Source organism: Argiope bruennichi, chromosome 10, assembly GCF_947563725.1.
Source record: "Argiope bruennichi chromosome 10, qqArgBrue1.1, whole genome shotgun sequence".
Taxonomy (NCBI): domain Eukaryota; kingdom Metazoa; phylum Arthropoda; class Arachnida; order Araneae; family Araneidae; genus Argiope; species Argiope bruennichi.
In genome coordinates, this window is record NC_079160.1 from 79,756,410 (window position 1) to 79,775,491 (window position 19,082).

General features: G+C 30.1%; 1 protein-coding gene across 1 annotated transcript in view; it reads left to right on the top strand.

The window, feature by feature from the left end:
- The window catches only part of LOC129987877 (rap guanine nucleotide exchange factor 2-like), a 475,413-nt gene that overhangs the window by 107,249 nt on the left and 349,082 nt on the right, over positions 1 to 19,082 (top strand). The window contains exon 2 of the mRNA XM_056095850.1: positions 13,486 to 13,951. Coding sequence (XP_055951825.1) covers positions 13,883 to 13,951 — 69 coding nt within the window. The 5' untranslated portion in view covers positions 13,486 to 13,882. The remainder of the gene's footprint in view (positions 1 to 13,485; positions 13,952 to 19,082) is intronic.

Below are 19,082 nucleotides of genomic sequence, written 5' to 3' on the forward strand. Positions count from 1 at the left end.
AAACAAGTTAATACGAAATCCAAGAACTCAATGACTTAAATGTGCCAAATTTGGTTTAGGATTTTTATGATTGCAAGTGCAGTTTTGTGTCAGATTTTTGTTACAATCTTTGAGAAAAATGTGTGTAAAATACAAATTCAATTTAGGGATACATTAATGCATGCCAAGGATAACTCGCCAAATAACTCTCCAAGGAAGACACGATAGATTCAGAAAATATGCTAAACTGACGCCAAAGGTTAGTATTTCGTAACTATTTTACGCCAATACCATATAATGCTTACTCTGGCATAACAATTTTATTAAAAAATATACGAGAAAGTTTTGGGAAGACCATTTACACTGGTTTAACTGTAAAATGTATATTAACTAAAAATTTATATTTAAGAACATGTGAAACGCGTGCTGGGTATTAATAAAAAAATCCAATAACTAAGTTAACCCTTTAAAGGGCCATTTATTTCCAGCCATATTATGTTTAAATATTTTTAGGCTTAAAATTAGAATAAGAAAAGGGATACATTTAGCTTATTAGATAAATTTAATTTGATTAATTAATTAATTTGGTTAATTAATTGTTAAGTATCAAATCAAGACATATCATTTTGTGTAAGATAAGAACTGAAGCATCTAAGTTTCTGTCTTTCTAAAAAAATTTGTCAGAACTGATGCCAACCTACATAATTTCATACGAAGATTGATAAATTTGGTGGGAAGCATACTTCCCACGGCCCTAGAAAGGGTTAACTAAAAGTTTGTCTTTGATAACATGTGAAACACGAGCTGGATATTATTTAAAAAATCCAGTAACTAAGTTAAAGGAAAATTGCATCAATAATATTAACTTACCTGTCCAATATAGTGAGTAATGCTTTAACTCACCGAACACGGATAACGCTTTAATGGTTTTGAATAAAACTGCGAACTACCTTTAATTAATAAAACTGCGAACTACCTTTAATTAGCAGTGTAACTTCAGAACTGATGAAACCATAATAAAAATTCCGGTTTGTTTAAAAAAATTAATTAATAATAATATGCGATTCTAAAAAATGATATATGATAAAAAGAGTAAATTCCCAAACTACAATTGCTATAAATGCAAATATTTATTTTTTGATATTTAAGAATTTTAATTTATAATACATAATACTATTTAAATAATAATCAGTTTGAATAAAATCATAATTATTACTAAAAATTTTAATTTTTTAAATGGTCATTTTAACAAATAAATTAACAATTATAATAAATAACCTATTTCTAAAATTGTCTTTGAATATAACTATTTCACCATATACTTCAAAATAAGCAGTGAAATTTGCATTTAACGTTCAAAAATTGTTTATTAAATAATGATAAATTTTGTATTGCTTTTCGATTGAATATACAGTACAGCAGCAAAACCGTAGAAAAATTATTATAAGGAAAACAATATGGAAATAATAACATTCATAAATATAGAATAATTATTTTTTTACAATTTTTCGTTTCGACCTCAAATTACTGAATTCGAATTATTAACAATATTTTAAAATTATATTAATAGAATATTAATATTTTCGGGAATATTGAGAAAAAGAACGAATTAAAAGCTTCTAAATAAGTTAAATTCCATTATAAAAACATACACTGTTTCTTTTTTATAAGATGTAATTTATTTGACTAATTTGTGATGAATCAAAAATGGTTCAAAAACATTAAAAATGAATTTTAAAACGAATGTAGCCTTTTATATCTAGTTTCACTGTCTTTTGAAAATCGCCCACATGTTGATAAAGCCTCGATTCATAAAAAAATCACTAACTACACTTCTGTGTGGATGGTGGTGTGGCATATGGGGATTCGAATCCCAGCAGATGTTAATAGTAAGGAGGAAGTGAGGGAAAAAGAGCGGGAATGCGAATCTGATGCTGGTGAGACACAATACAGAGCGAACAGCTGAGAACGAATGTGTAACGGATGCTGTGAAGTTGAAGAGCGTGCCGACACAGGAGCAGGAACTTCACACTCGGTCCTTTGTCCTTGGTGTTTGGAGTTCGCAGCGCTTATAGGGGAGGGAGGGGGAAGCACGATAAATTGTAATTTTAACAAAAATTCTCATATTTTAAAAATTTTAATTTTTATAATATAATATCTTATATTTTCAATTTAAATGTAAATATATTTTTGCCATAATAGGAGTAATATAATAATTATAAATTTGCAATAATAAAGCTAGGAAATTTTCGAATGAAATTGCTCTTAAGGTTTTATATTATGCTCATGTTGGATCTTGTCTGGAATATTGTAGCATTTATTGGGATCCAAATTGTCGTAACAAAATTCAAATTACTAAACATATTCAAACTAGTTTCTTGAGGTATTTTTTTTACAAGAAAAATGGATTTTACTCTAAAAATATATCTCCTAGTCTACGACATGTTTAATTTGCCTAGTTTGTGTTTTAGACGAGATATTTCTTGTGTACTTTTCTTTTATAAGGTTATCAATGGTTCGATCGATTGCAATGATATTTTGATTTCTATAAATATCACTGTGTTTGTAAGATCTTTAAGGAATCAGTACTTTTCCAAATGTTTATTCTAAATTTAACTATATTAAAAGATTCACTATGTATAAATTTTATAAGACTTTTAAGAGGATCTCTGGGGAACTGGACATTCATCTTATGACTCCAAGCGTTTTTAAAGGGAATTTTTCTCAACTTTCATCTAGTTGTCCTTATTTTTTTTATTGACTATAATATTTTTTTTAAATTCTTAACTACACATTACTTTTAACTATACATATTGTCATATTTATGTTTAATTTAAAATAATTTAGAAAAAAAATGCTAGCCCAGGACCGAACTTGGGAGTCCTGGACGCTACGTCAGCACCATTGCCTTTATACTATTCTCGATTCGTCAGCCGCGCCACATTATAAGTAAAGCTATGCTGAAAGTTTGAGAGTCATTTTCTCGAAATTAACTGGATATTATCTTTAATATTTTTGTGAATGAACATTCTATATCTGTACTACCATCCCGAACTCAGTTTTCAAACCTCGTGCCCTCTTATTGTAAGAGCGAGGAAAGCGATTTCGTTTTTAAAGTCTTAAAACGAAAGCTTATTTTATTCTAAGAGATATTCATGTAACCTTACGCCGTATATGAATGGATATTACGTCATTCAGAGGAGATGCGGTCGCTCGTATTTTTCTACGCTCTGTCAACTGGAATCGTCTTACTACAGTGATGATATATGATCCTTCCATGTGTATGATCCGGATCTGAAAAAGGCAAATTACTGAATTGTGAAGATCTTCCTATATCATTCATCGTTAATACTTAATAATCCGAATGATCTTACATAACGTATATTTTAATAATTAAATCTTTCAAATTTTAATTCCGTTTTCATTCTGCTATTCATCCAGTTATGAAATCTTAAACCAATTCTATGAGAAAATCACATTCCATTCTTAATCTTTAGCATTCTGGAAAATTTAGATTGTCAGGAATTAACTGTAGTTTAATTGAATACTATTCTTTTCCATTTGAACGAATTTCTTTTAAAAATCCGATCCTTTGTGAGAATTTTCGTTGAGGTTTTAATGCAATAAACTGAAGCGTAAAAATTCAATAAGTAGCAGATTGCAGAACGTTTCTGAGAATCCCAATAGAGAAAAACGTTATATAATCTGTAAATATAATATCTCAAACTGAATTTCTCTCTCCATTTCTTTTCCAAGCATTTTAAGTCCTTTTATTTCGCCGTTTAAATATTATTTCTGGGGCCAGTATGGTCCTTATAGTAACCTTAGACCTGAATGATCAAAATTTCAGTGTTTATATTTAGATGGAAAAACTTCTTATTTTGTTTATATTAAATTTAAATTTAATTTTAACCTCTAGAATATTGGAAGCCATCCAGATTTAGAATCGGGTTTCAGATGCAACAGAAAACAATTGCAAATACTTTTCCAAAGAAACTTAAAAGAGAAAATACTTTTCATAAAAGTATTTTCTATTTATGAATTTCGAATACGAGAAAATAACATGGAAAAAAAGGGGGGGGGGTACTAAACTGCTTTAGATTGCATCAAGAATTTCTAAATACTGTTCTGCTAAAACTTTTTAATTCATATTCATAATCAAACAATGTTTAATATTTTGCTCTCATCCATTTTCATACATTTTAGTCCTGTTGTTAAATATAAAGGATACCTGCACCGAAAAGACACATATTTGCACAGTGTTGAATTTGAATGTATATAAACTAGGTACTCAAAAACTGGAAAACACTGATGTATACAAAATATCAGAGGATTCAAAAAATTATATATTTCATAATCCTTCTAAAAAAATGTTATTTAGACATTCTGTAGTACTATTCATTGAATCATTCAACTGATTTAAAATAATCTCTTATTCAACTTTACAAGAAAGGAATTCAGTTATTGCACCACGAATGAAAAAGCGTGAAATCGTTTGGCGTGAAATTCAAATGCAAATAAAGTGTCAGATGTAACATCCGGGCATTCGAGATCAAGGATTAGTTGTCGTGTGAACGATGTTTTGGTACGTGCGAAACAGGTAAAATTCATACCACCAGTTGATGAGGACGTCCGGCAGGATGCATCCCTCAAGTGGACATTTCTCATAACTTTTTATTAAGGGAAAAATGTACCTATATGTCGCCTCTGTAGATAGAGCAATTAAATGTCAGCGTAATTCGTAATAACATAGGTCATCAGTTGCGGTTCTTTTAAAACGCTCTTGTCACATACCTTGTTTTTTCTTCTTTTTTATACATGCTGGATTTTCTAAGTATAAAGTTTATTTTATTTGATATCGCTCATTTTCTAAACAACCATCGAAAATGTTTTCTCTCACTTTCTTTGGTGCGTGCTTCTACAGTATAAAGTATTGTATAGCAAGTATGCATTTTGGGTACTTTCTTTTTGAGCAACTGAGTCCAAAATTCGATACATATCTACAATTTCCATGTCAAGATCATATCTCAAATTCCGTTAATCTAACTTTTGTTTTAATAGTAAATAAGTTTTATAATTTTTGATACAGATTTACAATTACAAGTTTTATAATTTTTGATACAGATCATATTTCAAATTTCGTTAATCTAACTTTTGTTTTACAGTTTATAGTAAATATGCATATTGGGCACCTTCTTTTTGAGCAACTGAGTCCAAAATTCGATACATATCTACAATTTCCGTGTCAAGATCATATCTCAAATTCCGTTAATCTAACTTTTGTTTTAATAGTAAATAAGTTTATAATTTTTGATACAGATTTACAATTACAAGTTTTATAATTTTTGATACAGATCATATTTCAAATTTCGTTAATCTAACTTTTGTTTTACAGTTTATAGTAAATATGCATATTGGGCACCTTCTTTTTGAGCAACTGAGTCCAAAATTCGATACATATCTACAATTTCCGTGTCAAGATCATATCTCAAATTCCGTTAATCTAACTTTTGTTTTAATAGTAAATAAGTTTTATAATTTTTGATACAGATTTACAATTACAAGTTTTATAATTTTTGATACAGATCATATTTCAAATTTCGTTAATCTAACTTTTGTTTTACAGTTTATAGTAAATATGCATATTGGGCACCTTCTTTTTGAGCAACTGAGTCCAAAATTTGATACATTTCTACAATTTCCGTGTCAAGGTCATATCTCAAATTTCGTTAATCTCACTTTTGTTTTTGAATTACCATATTCATATCCACATGATGAAATAAATATAAATCAAAACGTCTTTTCGGGTTCATAACCTTCGGGACATAACCCTGTAAGGGGATACTTCAAAACATTGAGATCTAATTTTAAGACGATTGCATTACTTTCTTCATCTACAAGAAGATAAAATAGTGATTTTTTCAATTAAATATAAATAAAAATATTTTTTCGGGTTCAAAATGACCCAACCTTGTAAGAAGACTCATCAAAATATAACGAGATCTAATTTTACAACAATTGCATTACTTACTTCGTCTCCAAGAAGGTAAAATAGTTGTTGCTGTTTTTAAATAGATATAAATCAAAATCTCATTTCGGATTCAAGATGTCATATGCTTGCAAGGATATTCATAAAAATATCGAGATCTAATTTTACGATGATTGCATTATTCTCTTCGTCTACAAGAACTGATTCATCAAAATATCGAAACCTAATTTTACAGTGGTTGCATTACTTACTTCATCTATAAGAAGAGATTCATCAAAATATCGAGATCTGGTTTTACGATGGTTCCATTACTTTCTTCGTCTACGAGAAGAGATTCATCAAAATATCGAAATCTGGTTTTACGATGGTTGCATTACTTTCTTCGTCTACAAGAAGAGATTCATCAAAATATCGAGATCCAACTTTATGATGGTTGCATTACTTTCTTCGTCTACAAGAAGAGATTCATCAAAATATCGAGATCCAATTTTATGATGGTTGCATTACTTTCTTCGTCTACAAGAAGAGATTCATCAAAATATCGAGATCCAATTTTACGATGGTTGCATTACTTTCTTCGTCTACAAGAAGAGATTCATCAAAATATCGAAATCTAATTTTACGATGGTTGCATTACTTTCTTCGTCTACAAGAAGAGATTCATCAAAATATCGAAATCTGATTTTACGATTATTGCATTACTCTCTTCGTGTACAAGAAGATAAAATAACTGCCGGATAGGCAGACTTACTGTGAGGGATTTTTCTGATAGAAGTCTACAAATTTGATATAAAAACCGTATACCAATTTCATCAGTCTAGCTCAAAATATTTTTTAATTATCTTTGTCACAGATAAACAGACAAGCTTCCATTTTCCAATAAAGGGTTCTTCGAACCCAGGGAGTTCTAAAACGTGGAGACTCGTCGAAATCTCGAGTTCGAATTTTTTTAACATTTGCTATACTTTTTCTATACTAGGCATACGAGAATGTAATAAACGGTTTGTCTTCTGTACTTTTTCGAACCAACATTATCCCTAAGTCTACAACACCCCCCCCCCCCATTTCAGCCCAACCAGTTTCTCCCCTACGAATCACCAATTAATCGTGATCCGTTATAAATCGAGCAACTGAGTGGGAAACACGTGCAATTGGTTTGCCGTAACCGTTTGGAAGGGAGAGGGGGGGGTAATCAAAATGCATCCCTCGTTATATACGCTGGATGAGTGAATGAAGAAGGGGTTGCAGCAACTGGTAGTGCGTGCAGTAACCGCGTATGGGCTAAAAATATCTCTAAAATCAATCGCTGTCTCCTCTAACCTTTCACGTTCATCAAATGAACCCTATAATTGTTCCCCCCTCACCCGATGAAGCGGGTACTTCTGAACATAATTAACCGGAAGGTAAATTGTTAACGGAAGTTCAAATTAATGAGGATAGACACATTTCCCCGTTCTATGTGGGAGAAAATTTCTTTAAGGAAAAAAGTTAGTTTGTTAGCTTTTAAGGAGGGCTGGAGTTTTCTGTGGTTAGACTTTTTTTTCTCTCTTTCTTCTGATAAATGCTTTTTGTTCTCTAATTAATAAAGACGGCCTTTTTTTATGTTTCGGGAATTTTTTGGACTTTCGCTTCAAAGACCAAAGAAGTCAGCAAATAAGTCAAAGAAAAGCCATTATGAATGTGTGCTTTGATGTTCGCTTATTAATTAAATGATCCGTGAATCATTAACTGTTTCTTGAAGAAATAATTAAATTGATTTGGTCTTGTTATTTTTATCATTTATAGAAAAAGATTTAAGGTATTTCGACTTTTGGCCTCAGGGAAAATAACTATAAAATGCGTTATTCAACACATTTATAGATACAATGCGGTTTTAACGGCGTCCAAAAAGCGGCAAGAAAAAATATCGCCAAATTATTAAAATATATTCAAGTGCATTATTATTTATTACCAGCTGCCTATGGCGACCAGCCGGTTCGCCAGTATTAATACTAGCTAAAATGTTTAATTAATATATTATGTTAGCTTGTTCTCATAATAGGTTTTTCAGCAAAATATTTTTAAGCTTCAAATTTTCACAGCCATATCATTTACTTATACCATTACGTAGACCTTAAGCCATCCTATTCAATGTACTATGCATCTCTTTCTAATTTTCTATTACCACCCATAGAATTCAACTTTAAATTAAAGTGGAAATGATGAAACTGCAATTAATATAAAAACCCTTTTAGTGAATCTACGCATGTCTTTTTGTTAAAAAAAAAATATGAGAACTGAAAACAGAGTCGTTTGGCAAAGAAGTGAACTACATAGTAATTTTCATAATTTATAATATCTCAAAGAATTATTCAACAAAAATTTCTCGGATTCGATGAAAAATTTAATTTTTAGTTTTATAAATGATGACAATAATAATATTTTTTTTTTCGGTTTATAAATATATTTTTAAAAATTATGAATTTTAAATTTTAGACAGTCCTTTGGTCTTAAGTAATCATATTCTGAAAAATATTATTGACATTTCAATTTTTAAATAAATAAATAACCTTTTCTATCTTTTGTTTTCAAACCTGACTGATTTATTAAGTTTTGAATATTACAATATTAGAACAATCGACATTTTCATAATCTAAGCCAATCACTCTTGAAGAACTCTAGGAGATGACGTCTTTGAGAGGGTCGATGAAGTGATTTAAAATCACCCGTTTTTATAGAATAGTGATATTGAAATTTTCATAAATTGTTCAGCTTTAGTGATTGATTTAGTTTAGTGAAATGTAACTCTTTTTATTTAAAATATTAGCGCCTCAAGAATATTTTGTTAAATATGATTCACAGAACAGAGGATATGTGTAAAAATTTAAAATTCGTAATTCACCAGCGTTTATTAACTCCATTTATATAAAATATAATTATTTATTTCATTTAGACTATTTGTTTAGAGATGTATATAAATGACTGAAGGTTTACAAATTAGCTTTTGGGCTCCGATTAGAATAGATATGCATATTGAACCATATTTACCTTAAATAAATCTGTTTAATTGAATTAGTAATATAGGTATTGCAAAAGATCATAGAAAACGATTCCTTGCATTTACTTTTCAAAAAATATCATGTTTCAAATTTATTTAATTTCATATAGGCACATGTTAAAAATTACATTTTTATATATTTAATTTGGAATGATAGTAAATTTATTTTTTTAATTTGAGCTTTTATCTATATGATGTTAAAAGTCGTTGTTAAAAGTTAATTTTTTTCCTATTAACGTGCGACTTGCCCGTGCAGCTTAAATTTTATTTTTATTTTGTACGAAATAAACTGTTGCAAAGTATGATTAAATTATTTTTTAAAAACTTCATTAAAAATAAAAATTTAATTCTTTTGTTAAAACATTAGTATCATTGAAAATATTTTTTTTCGAACTTCAATATGATGTAAAAATCAATTTTGGGATGCAATAATTTCGGTAGTTATTGCGGAAAACCTCTAAAACTTCGCTTAATTCTTAACTAATTAAAATTCTAATAAAAAAATAATAAAAAAATCGCTTTGAGGGGTACATTCCCCACCTCCAAGGTATACATATGCAAAATCTGGTAGCTGTAAGTTAAACGGTCTGACCTGTAGAACACCAACACATCAAACACATTGAGCTTTATTATAAGTATAGATTTAAAAAAAAAAAAAAAAAAAATTGCGAATCACATGCTATATAATTGGACGATTGAAATCATCAAATATTTTTGTCGCTTTTTGGTCGCCATTATAACCGGCAAGTATCTTTGTATAACTTTGCGATAACTTGAGATAGCTTTGAGATTTTATAACTTTATATACAGCATTAAAACTTTTTTTGTAATACAGAGCATAATATTTTTAAGGGCTGATTTCGAAAAATATTTTAAAATTTGTAGAGAAGCCAAACATATACATTTCGAATGATTTTTACAATAAGCTTAAACGTTGGCATTATAACCGTTGCTAAAAGAATTGCTGGGATAATGAAAATGTGAGAAGTACAATTAAGTTTAGTTTAGTTATATTAACGTCCCGTTTTAAAGCTAAACTAGGCGTATTTTGGGACAGACCTCGTAATTTTGAACCGTGGTCAGATGACGAGGATGACAGCTGGGGTGGCACCACCTTCTCCACGTCACACCAGCGGGAGGACGTTTGGCCCTGACGTGTTAAACATGCAACAGACTCCCTTCCACGACGGTTCTTCTCTGGAATCGGGTCTCGAACTTGAAACCCTGCGGCTAACGAGCTGAGACCTTACCACCAGGCCACTGCGGCCAGGGAGAAGTACAGAGCTTCGTGAATATCTGTTGTACTGATGTTGGAAATTAGATTAAAAAAAAATTACCAAAATCCATTAAATTTGTGTAATTAAAAAAACAACTTATTAATTAGTTTTGAAAAACTAAATTTTTTTTGTTCAATAATATTTTCGGAAATCTTGGTAAGATACCAAAATTCAGCTTAATTTTTTAATGAATTAAAATTATAATCCAGGAAAAAAATCACTAAAGGAACACATTCTCAATCTTCATAGTATATATGCTGCAAATTTGGTAGCTGTAGCTTAGATGGTTTGGCTATAGAGTACTAAAATACACACACTCATTACCTGCATTATTAGTAGCAACAGAGATATAACTTTTCATCTATCTGCTGTGGGTTTATGATAAGATTTCGGTTTCAGATTCGAAGGACTGTAGGTTTGACAATTCATTCCATTATAGATTCATCATGCATATAAAGAATCTGTGATGCTCTCTAAATCTGTCATCATTTATTTAATGTGGTATGAAAGTTCAGACAATATGTTATTGGTTCGAGTGTCTTCCTGTCATGTCACAAAGGCTCAAATTTTGCAAACTCCATTCCAATATAATAACAGCTTGGCTTCAAAATGAGTAGTTAATCGAAAACAAAATTTAAAACTGAAATTTAAACTTTCAAATAGGATCAAAATAAAACCTATTTGACTGCAAATAATTTAATTAGTGACTATTAAAAACTGCCGAAATTAACGGTCTGTTGGTCTGTTAGTGGCAAATATATAAAACAACACAGGGACAGTAATTGGGCGCAATAGAGTTACTAGACCAATCCGACATCAAGGGTGCATTAATGCTCAGAAAAATAAAAGGCATCGGCAAGTTATTGTCCAATTATCATTCTTAAGGTGGGTTCACATTAGGCCAACTATTGCGCACAATAGAAGGTCACGCCTACTTCAGGAAAATCACGTGACAGCAATGGGACAGTGACAAATGGTTGTCCCGTCGAGACAACCATTTGCCATTGTTCCACCGACATTGTCTCAACTGTTCACACAAGGACAATACAGAGACAACAGTAGAGAGACTACAATTGCGCGCAACCATTGGCCTCGTGTGAACCCACCTTTACTGTCCATGTTTTAAAACTTTGCACATGTGACTTCAAACTGTCTAAATATTGGCAGCATTGCTTGTGAAGAGATATTTTGGACTGTCACAATTTGTCATTTGACAAATTGTGACCGTCCAAATTCAGCTTAAGATTTATCAATCGAAAAAATATAGTTGCAGCTTTACCTTATTGATAAGAAAAACTTTAAACCAAGCCAATAAATTGCAGTAGTTTGATGGACTAATTATAGTAACTTCAGCAGACTTCTTAACTTATAAATGTTAACTTTTTTGTTTATAAATCCGAACTTCATGTTCAAGTCGAACGATAGCTCATACTTAAACGCTGTATAATTTTATCTTTTTCTTCAAATTTGATTGTATTGAGCTTCGAAATCCACAGAGGAAATAAATAAAACTTTATAAAAAGTAAGTGCCTTAATTCCTGAAATATGCAATTGCATTTTCTACTACTCACAAATTTAAATTGATTATTAAGATTTTGAAAATTTGAAAATTCTCGGAATTTTTTTTATCTGAAAATAATTTCTAAATGATTACCGAATGTTTAAAAGTATGCAAACTATGGTAAAACGTTTTACTTTAATCAACTATAACGTAATTGCATTTTATTTTAGTCCATTAAATGTCGTATTTTACATAAATAATTGATATTTTATTTCAATCCATTTGAATGTACTTAAAGTGGCTATAAATTTCATAATAAAGACTGTAAATATGCTTTATGAATGGAAAATATTTTACTTGTCTGTCATGTCAGAAGAATCAACAGATCAATAAATTTCCGCTAGTGTTAAATTACGCAATAAACGCTTTTAAATGTGACTCATACATCTTATAAAATTATCTGCCAGAGACTGATAAAAGTTTCATTTGCAAAACAATCGAGTGGTTTATGAATCATATTCGTAAGTGATAACGCAACAGCTGACAATCGCCACAATGACACAGTCAGAATATTGTTTAAAATATCGGTTAAAAGTTTATCTTTTAGAGATGTAAAGGGTGAGTACCTGGAAATTATCAATTATTGCATCTAGATTACATAATTGGGAACTGTTTATCATAAAGAATTTTTAATTAGTTTTAACTATTAGGGATTTTTTTTTAATTTCAAAACTTTTATTTAAAAACTAAACATTCTTCTTAGAAAAAAAATTTATACAAAAAAAAATCGTAGGGACATATTCTTGATCCTGAATGATCGAATTTATTTCTATAACTTTTTATTAAAGATTTTTATTATCTTTTGATTAAGTTATAATATTTTTAATTTAGATCAGAATTAAGTATGCCCATGTGCATCATTAAATAGTTTGCTGTGTACGATTGTATAACTATCGTTATTGCTCCAGTTTTTCATACTTTTACGGTTGATTTTCTTTATACTTTTCATTTGATTTCTTGCACCAAATTACATTTTATTACTCATACTTGGGTTTATTTTTGGTATTCACATGTATTTCTTCTTGACATTTTTAAAATTGGAATCAATCATACAATAGATAAACGAACAATAATATTCATGTTTTGAGGTAAAGCTATTTTTGCAAAAATCGACTCACCAAAATTAATATTGGCTTTCTGAATTATTTGTTATACATCGAAATGCAGTCTACATAATTTTATTTTGTATAGATACAATCTGCTGTAGTGAACTTAAAATCTATAAAATGATGTTTAATTAAGTATTTCATTGCTATATCCTGCTGGTATTTAATTAAATAATGCCAACTCCTTAATTTGGTTTGCTTTGATTTTTTTATGATTCAAAATCTTAATTGAAACCAAACCTTCATTTCGAGGAATTAAAAAGTCCACCGTGTTAAAAATTCGAAAAATACAATGGCAAAACTTCACCTTCTACCACTATATCTATTTGTATGGTTAAAAAATTTTACCATTTCTAAGAAACAGCTTAATTATTGCATATTTATTCGATGTACAAATCTAGGTCAAAACTATAATACTGCTTTTTTTATGTATATCATGGTGTATTTTGATATATTTTCTATTCATTCTATTCATATTCGGTGTATTAAAATTTCTAACTACGCATAATTCTAAAACAATCTTCTTTTATTCCTAGGTCCAAACCTTTGCTGGCAAAATTGGTAACCGAAAATGCCTGTTTTCTGCTATGACAGTCACCAACTACAACACTCGAACAGTCTTTTGAAAACTCCCTCATCAGCATAGACATGAGGACTTCTTGCTCTTGTTGTGATTTACAGGCGAATACGGATTTATTACAGATATGTGTTTCTCATGAATGTGCGATGCCATCTACTTTAGCACCTGGATAATTTACAGCTTTCTGTGGATATAGTTATATTGCATTTGGGATATCATATATTGGAAAGTGTTATTGGCGATTTTTCAAATATTACTAAGTTGAATATAATGAACTGGTGACGTTCCGTTTTCGGAACAGTGTGTGTGTGTGTGACCGACTAAGGAAAAGTTAACTTTTCCGTGTGTATATAATGGCTATTTATGGTGAACAGAAGTTTTTCGAAAGTTTGAAGAAAGAACCTGAAGATCGTACAGCTGACGTAAGTAGAATTTCTTTATTTTTTTAAAAAAATTTTATAATTCGAATGTAATGATCTCATTAGAAATTACCATTTGTGGGTTTTGAATTGTCTTACTGCATCTAAGAGTGAGAAGTTCGCTTTTGTAAAGATGAGCTATCTTCAAAGTTATACAATGCACTGAAGTTGTCCCAAGTTCAGCGCCATCAAATGCAGTAGTCCGAATTTCAATGCCATCAAATGCATTGTTTCGTACAGTATATTGTAGTTGTCCGAACTTTAGTACCATGAAATGCAATGTTTAGTACAGTATATTGTAGTTGTCTGTATTTAATTACCATCAAATGCAATACACAGTACAATATATTGCATTTGTTTGTATTTAATTACCATCAAATGCAATACACAGTACAATATATTGCATTTGTTTGTATTTAATTACCATCAAAAGCAATATCCATTATAATATACTGCAATTATGCGAACTTCAGTGCCATCAAATGCAATATTCGGTACAATATACTGCAGTTGTCCAAACTTCAGTACCATCAAATACAATATACAGCACAATATACTGTATACTTCAGCCATCCCGATTGCTGTGAAAAAAAAAATATCTTTAAATAAAACTGTGGTGAGTCAGAAAAAGAATAGATTTTAATTGATATATTGAAGAAATGAAATTTTAATACATTTTGTAAATATATAAGATATAAAGATCATCATTTTTGTCGATTTCAAATTAATACATCATTAGCAAAATCCATTTTATTCCGAAGAAAGAATTTTCCTCACTATGGGCATCGGATTTTATCTAAATTAATATGGATAATTTGAAACATCTATACAATAATTAATTTAGGTTGAAATTAGTTTTTGCTTATTTTCTTTAGATGTTCCGAAAATTGTAACAAAATATGTGGTTTATAATTGCATAAATACAGTTATTTTTTTTAATTGTTCAGTAAGTTCAGATTGTATACGTATAAATTTTACATGAATGATAGGAAAAATTTTCTACCGTTTACAAATTTAAAAAAATTTAACGCGTTTATTCTATTTTTATGCATATTTATATTTGTAATTATATTTTCTATCTGTACCAATTCAATGCTGTGCTTAAATTTTTTACACCTCTGCCCTTTTTATATTCAGAAATAATTCCATGTTGGATGAAGAATTTATTGACACTATATATTTCTACAGTGAAATAAAATCGAAAAATAGTCTTAATTGATGAATTTAAAAAAATAATTTAATACTTTTGCTTAACACAAATGCTTACATATTACTTTCTCGTATACATAGAACAAAGAAATTATAATAATAGTTTAAAAATTCGAACTCGAGAATTGACGAATCTACATGTTTTAGACCTCCCTGAGTGAGCAAAACACGTTTTTGGAAAATGTCCGTCTGTCTATGACAAAAATAATTCAAAAGCGCTTTGAACTAAACGATTGAAATACGATATGGAGACTTTTATCGAATTTTGAATAAAATCTGTTTAGAGGAAGTCCGTCTGTCCGGCTGTTCGAATATAAATTAACACCATGACTACAAAACGAAAAGTTCCAGATAGATTAAATTCGGTACTCGGGTTTAACATCTATTGTGTAGATACCTGTCCAGTTTTGAGCCAAATCCAATGGCGGATCGACTGTCTGTCTGCCTGTACTTTCAGAAATATGTAAAGGCTGTAATTGAAAAACGCATAAACTTAAATATATTAAATTTGGTATGGGATTTTATACCTATAAGTGTAGATTTCTTTCAAATTTTGGTTTTAATCGGCTAAGAAAAACGCATCTAAATCACAAATTTGGTTTTGGATCTTATTATCCGCAGGCCCGGATTAATTGCTAAATAACTTGACAAAGTTAACACGATCGATTCAGTAGAAAATGCCAAATTCCCACCAAAGGTTAATATTTGGTAACTATTGTGCGCCAGTGCCATGCAAGGTGTTCTCTGGTATAAAACCTTTATTAGAAAGTGCAAAATCTTTTTTATGTATTAACTCCAATAAACTCCATGGAGTTTTCAACGAACTTAGAATGTGTTTCTTTACATGACTATTCCACTGTTGAGCACATTTTCTGTTCCAGTACATTTTGAAAAGGACTGAAATCTATGAATTTAATATTTCCTTAATAATTTTCTAAAAACGCCCAAAACTTTGCATATTTCAGCCAGACACTACATTTGTGATTGAATTTTAAAAAATCTGTAAATTCCCCAGTCCTTCACGTACCAAACTATTTTATTGAAATAACAAAGAATAGAATCCCAGCATTTTAAGTTTATAGATTATAATAAACACAACATTTATGGTTGGATTTAAAAATCCTGTAAATTTCGAATCCCTTTACCCACCAAACAGTTTCTTAGAAACCATAAACGGAAGAGAATGCTAACATTTTAAGTTTGTGGATCGTAATAAACACAACATTTGGCGGGAGCGTTCCGGTTCCAATTCTGTCCTTTCTGGCAGTCTCCTGTATTTTACTTTGTATTCAAATCATCATAATTTACAAATTTAAACTCTGTCTGTCTGCCATGCTTTGTTAAATGAGCCGTAGAAATGCATATGCAAAAGACGGCGCCTCTTCTAAAATTATGGACTCTGGATTGGCGTGAGTTCTTCTAGTGCCTATCCCTCGAGCATGACTATCAGGCACTTGAAGCTTTAATGGTTCGAAAACTTTCTCTCGGAAAAATATAGTAATTTTTATTTTTGAGTATATACAGCAATGCGTGATTTGCAGTGAAATACGAGTGGAAAATTTCTGAGAAAATTCTTGTTTTCAGTTGAAAAAATAACCAGCTGAAGTGTTCTTCTCAAACCTTATCTTTACACAATAAGCTTCATTTCATGCCTCGTAGTATATTGAAATATATCAAGTACGTAATTTGAATCTCTTCTCTGTATCTGATTAGATCCAAATTTTTATAAAGATATTGCGATTTTGGTGATGGTAGAATATATGAAATTTTTTTCTCCATTTGATTTTTTTGGATTATAGTATTTGCATATGTTTGGACAGTCACCTCACAGGCCATCTTTCCGCTCATAGATTTTGGCCAAATTAAGATGCAAATCTACAATGTTGATGTAAAAGTAATATACCTAAACTAGCCGCCTTGGGCTACCAACTTGTTCGCCTAGATGCATAGGCTGAAAATGACTACTATAGAATGTATTTTTTAATATAATTTCATTTTGTATTTTAGTAGTTGAAAAACATGGATTCAATTGAATCAATTTACTGTAAATTAAAAAGTGTATATAATACAAAATAAAAGAGGGAGTGAAACTCCTAATGCTGAGTTAATGATTGGCAATAGCATGCGACTGAATTTTTTGATGGATGAATTTGAAATCTAGTGAAACATTTAAAAACATTTTGTATCAAACTGAATTCAACAATATTACTTAGATTAAGAGAAATATTACGCTTATTTAATGAAATCAATTTCATTTACATATTTTTTAAATCTTAAAATGATAAAACTTTTGTAAGATAATTGTTTTGGGAGATATGAACATCAATATCCATAGGCAAGTCAGCGATTGCCCATCTGGTGACTGTTAAGATTATTTTTGTATTCGATTAAACTTTCTGTTTGAAGCCTATTTCTTTGCTTTTTTCCTCTGAGTAAATGGACTATTTTGTTGATACGGGGAATCCTTTCCAAAATATTTAATAATATTTTGCAGCTCCATCAGTTGCTCATCTAAATGCTCAGCTTAATGCAACTAGAAATATATTCAATGAAGCAGTCTAAAATTCAAACGATATTTTGCTTACACTTGACTGTTGCCAGTCGACAATAAGTAATAAGAGTGATTTCTGTACCATTTATATTGTTATATTGTAACTGGCTTGCGACGATTTTTAATTATCGCGTACATAAATGCATGACTATAGAGATCGGCAGAAATTCAACCCGGAATAAATCCAAAATCTGATATTAAATCTTCAAATTTCATAATAAAAGCATATTTTAAATTTCAATTAGTTAGTTCGTAGCACTGTTAAATTATCATTCATTTGCACGAGGTTAAACAGGCAACTTAGACGGATTTCACCTAAAGTCTGAACTACATTTACATCAGTTTTGGTGTAAAAAAATTGCTTGATAAATTTCCACCGTGTTTCAGTTATGGTGGGCACTGCCCGATAGATATAATTAAAAAAAATAGGAGGGAACGGGGTTCTAAGAGAAATAAGAAATTTTGAATTTTATCCGATGAGGTCGAATTTGACGTTGCTCTCTTTCTGGATTTCATGTGTGATAAAGTAAAATGAGGTGTCGTTATTATCTGTTAACGGTGCCAAATTGAAAAATTCATCTCGATATAGCCTTCATGTAGCTTCTAAACAATTCAGATTTTCTCTTAGTAACTTGTTTCTTAACCAAAGATATGTTTGGTTTTCTAGCTTTTTGTTTGTAATAACAGGAAAAATTAGGTTCTCAATTATTTCACATAGTATCTCTGACTATATTATAATAGCGTTAATACATAAAGTTATAGTTCGCCTTATTGCAAAAATATTTAGACCTATTTGCAAGTATTGTATAGAATAGGAATTTAAAAAAATAATTCGAGATTTTATGGAAAGAAATGGCACAAGTTATTTAAGTTGTTATTATTTATAAGTTTGATAAGTTATTTAAGATAATTTAATTGCTAAATGTTACATAAATAGGCTCTTTTGGCTTGCTTTATGGGGAAGGGATGAGAGGGCAAAGCATTTTTTAAGAATTTACTCGCGTGATTTATGTGAGGGTCCTTCCGTTAGAAAATATTTACATTTCTTTTTATCTTCCACAATTTATTTTAAATATTCTCGGCATGCCGTTAATATCTTCTATTTTACAACAGCTAGAATTCTTTGTTATTTAATACAGCCAACACAGAAGAATCAAAAACAAACATTCTTTACATCCGTGTTCCTGTACTGAAAGAATGGCACATCTCATTTCTGAATATCTGCTTTGAAAATTGCCTGGTAACCTTTGTATCATGATTCATTCAATCCGATATCTTCAGAAAGAAAAAAACGTTTATCAATGAAGAAAAACTCTGTTTTGATAACATGTTTAATAACAAACAATACGAGAGCGAAACCGCAAAAGATATCAA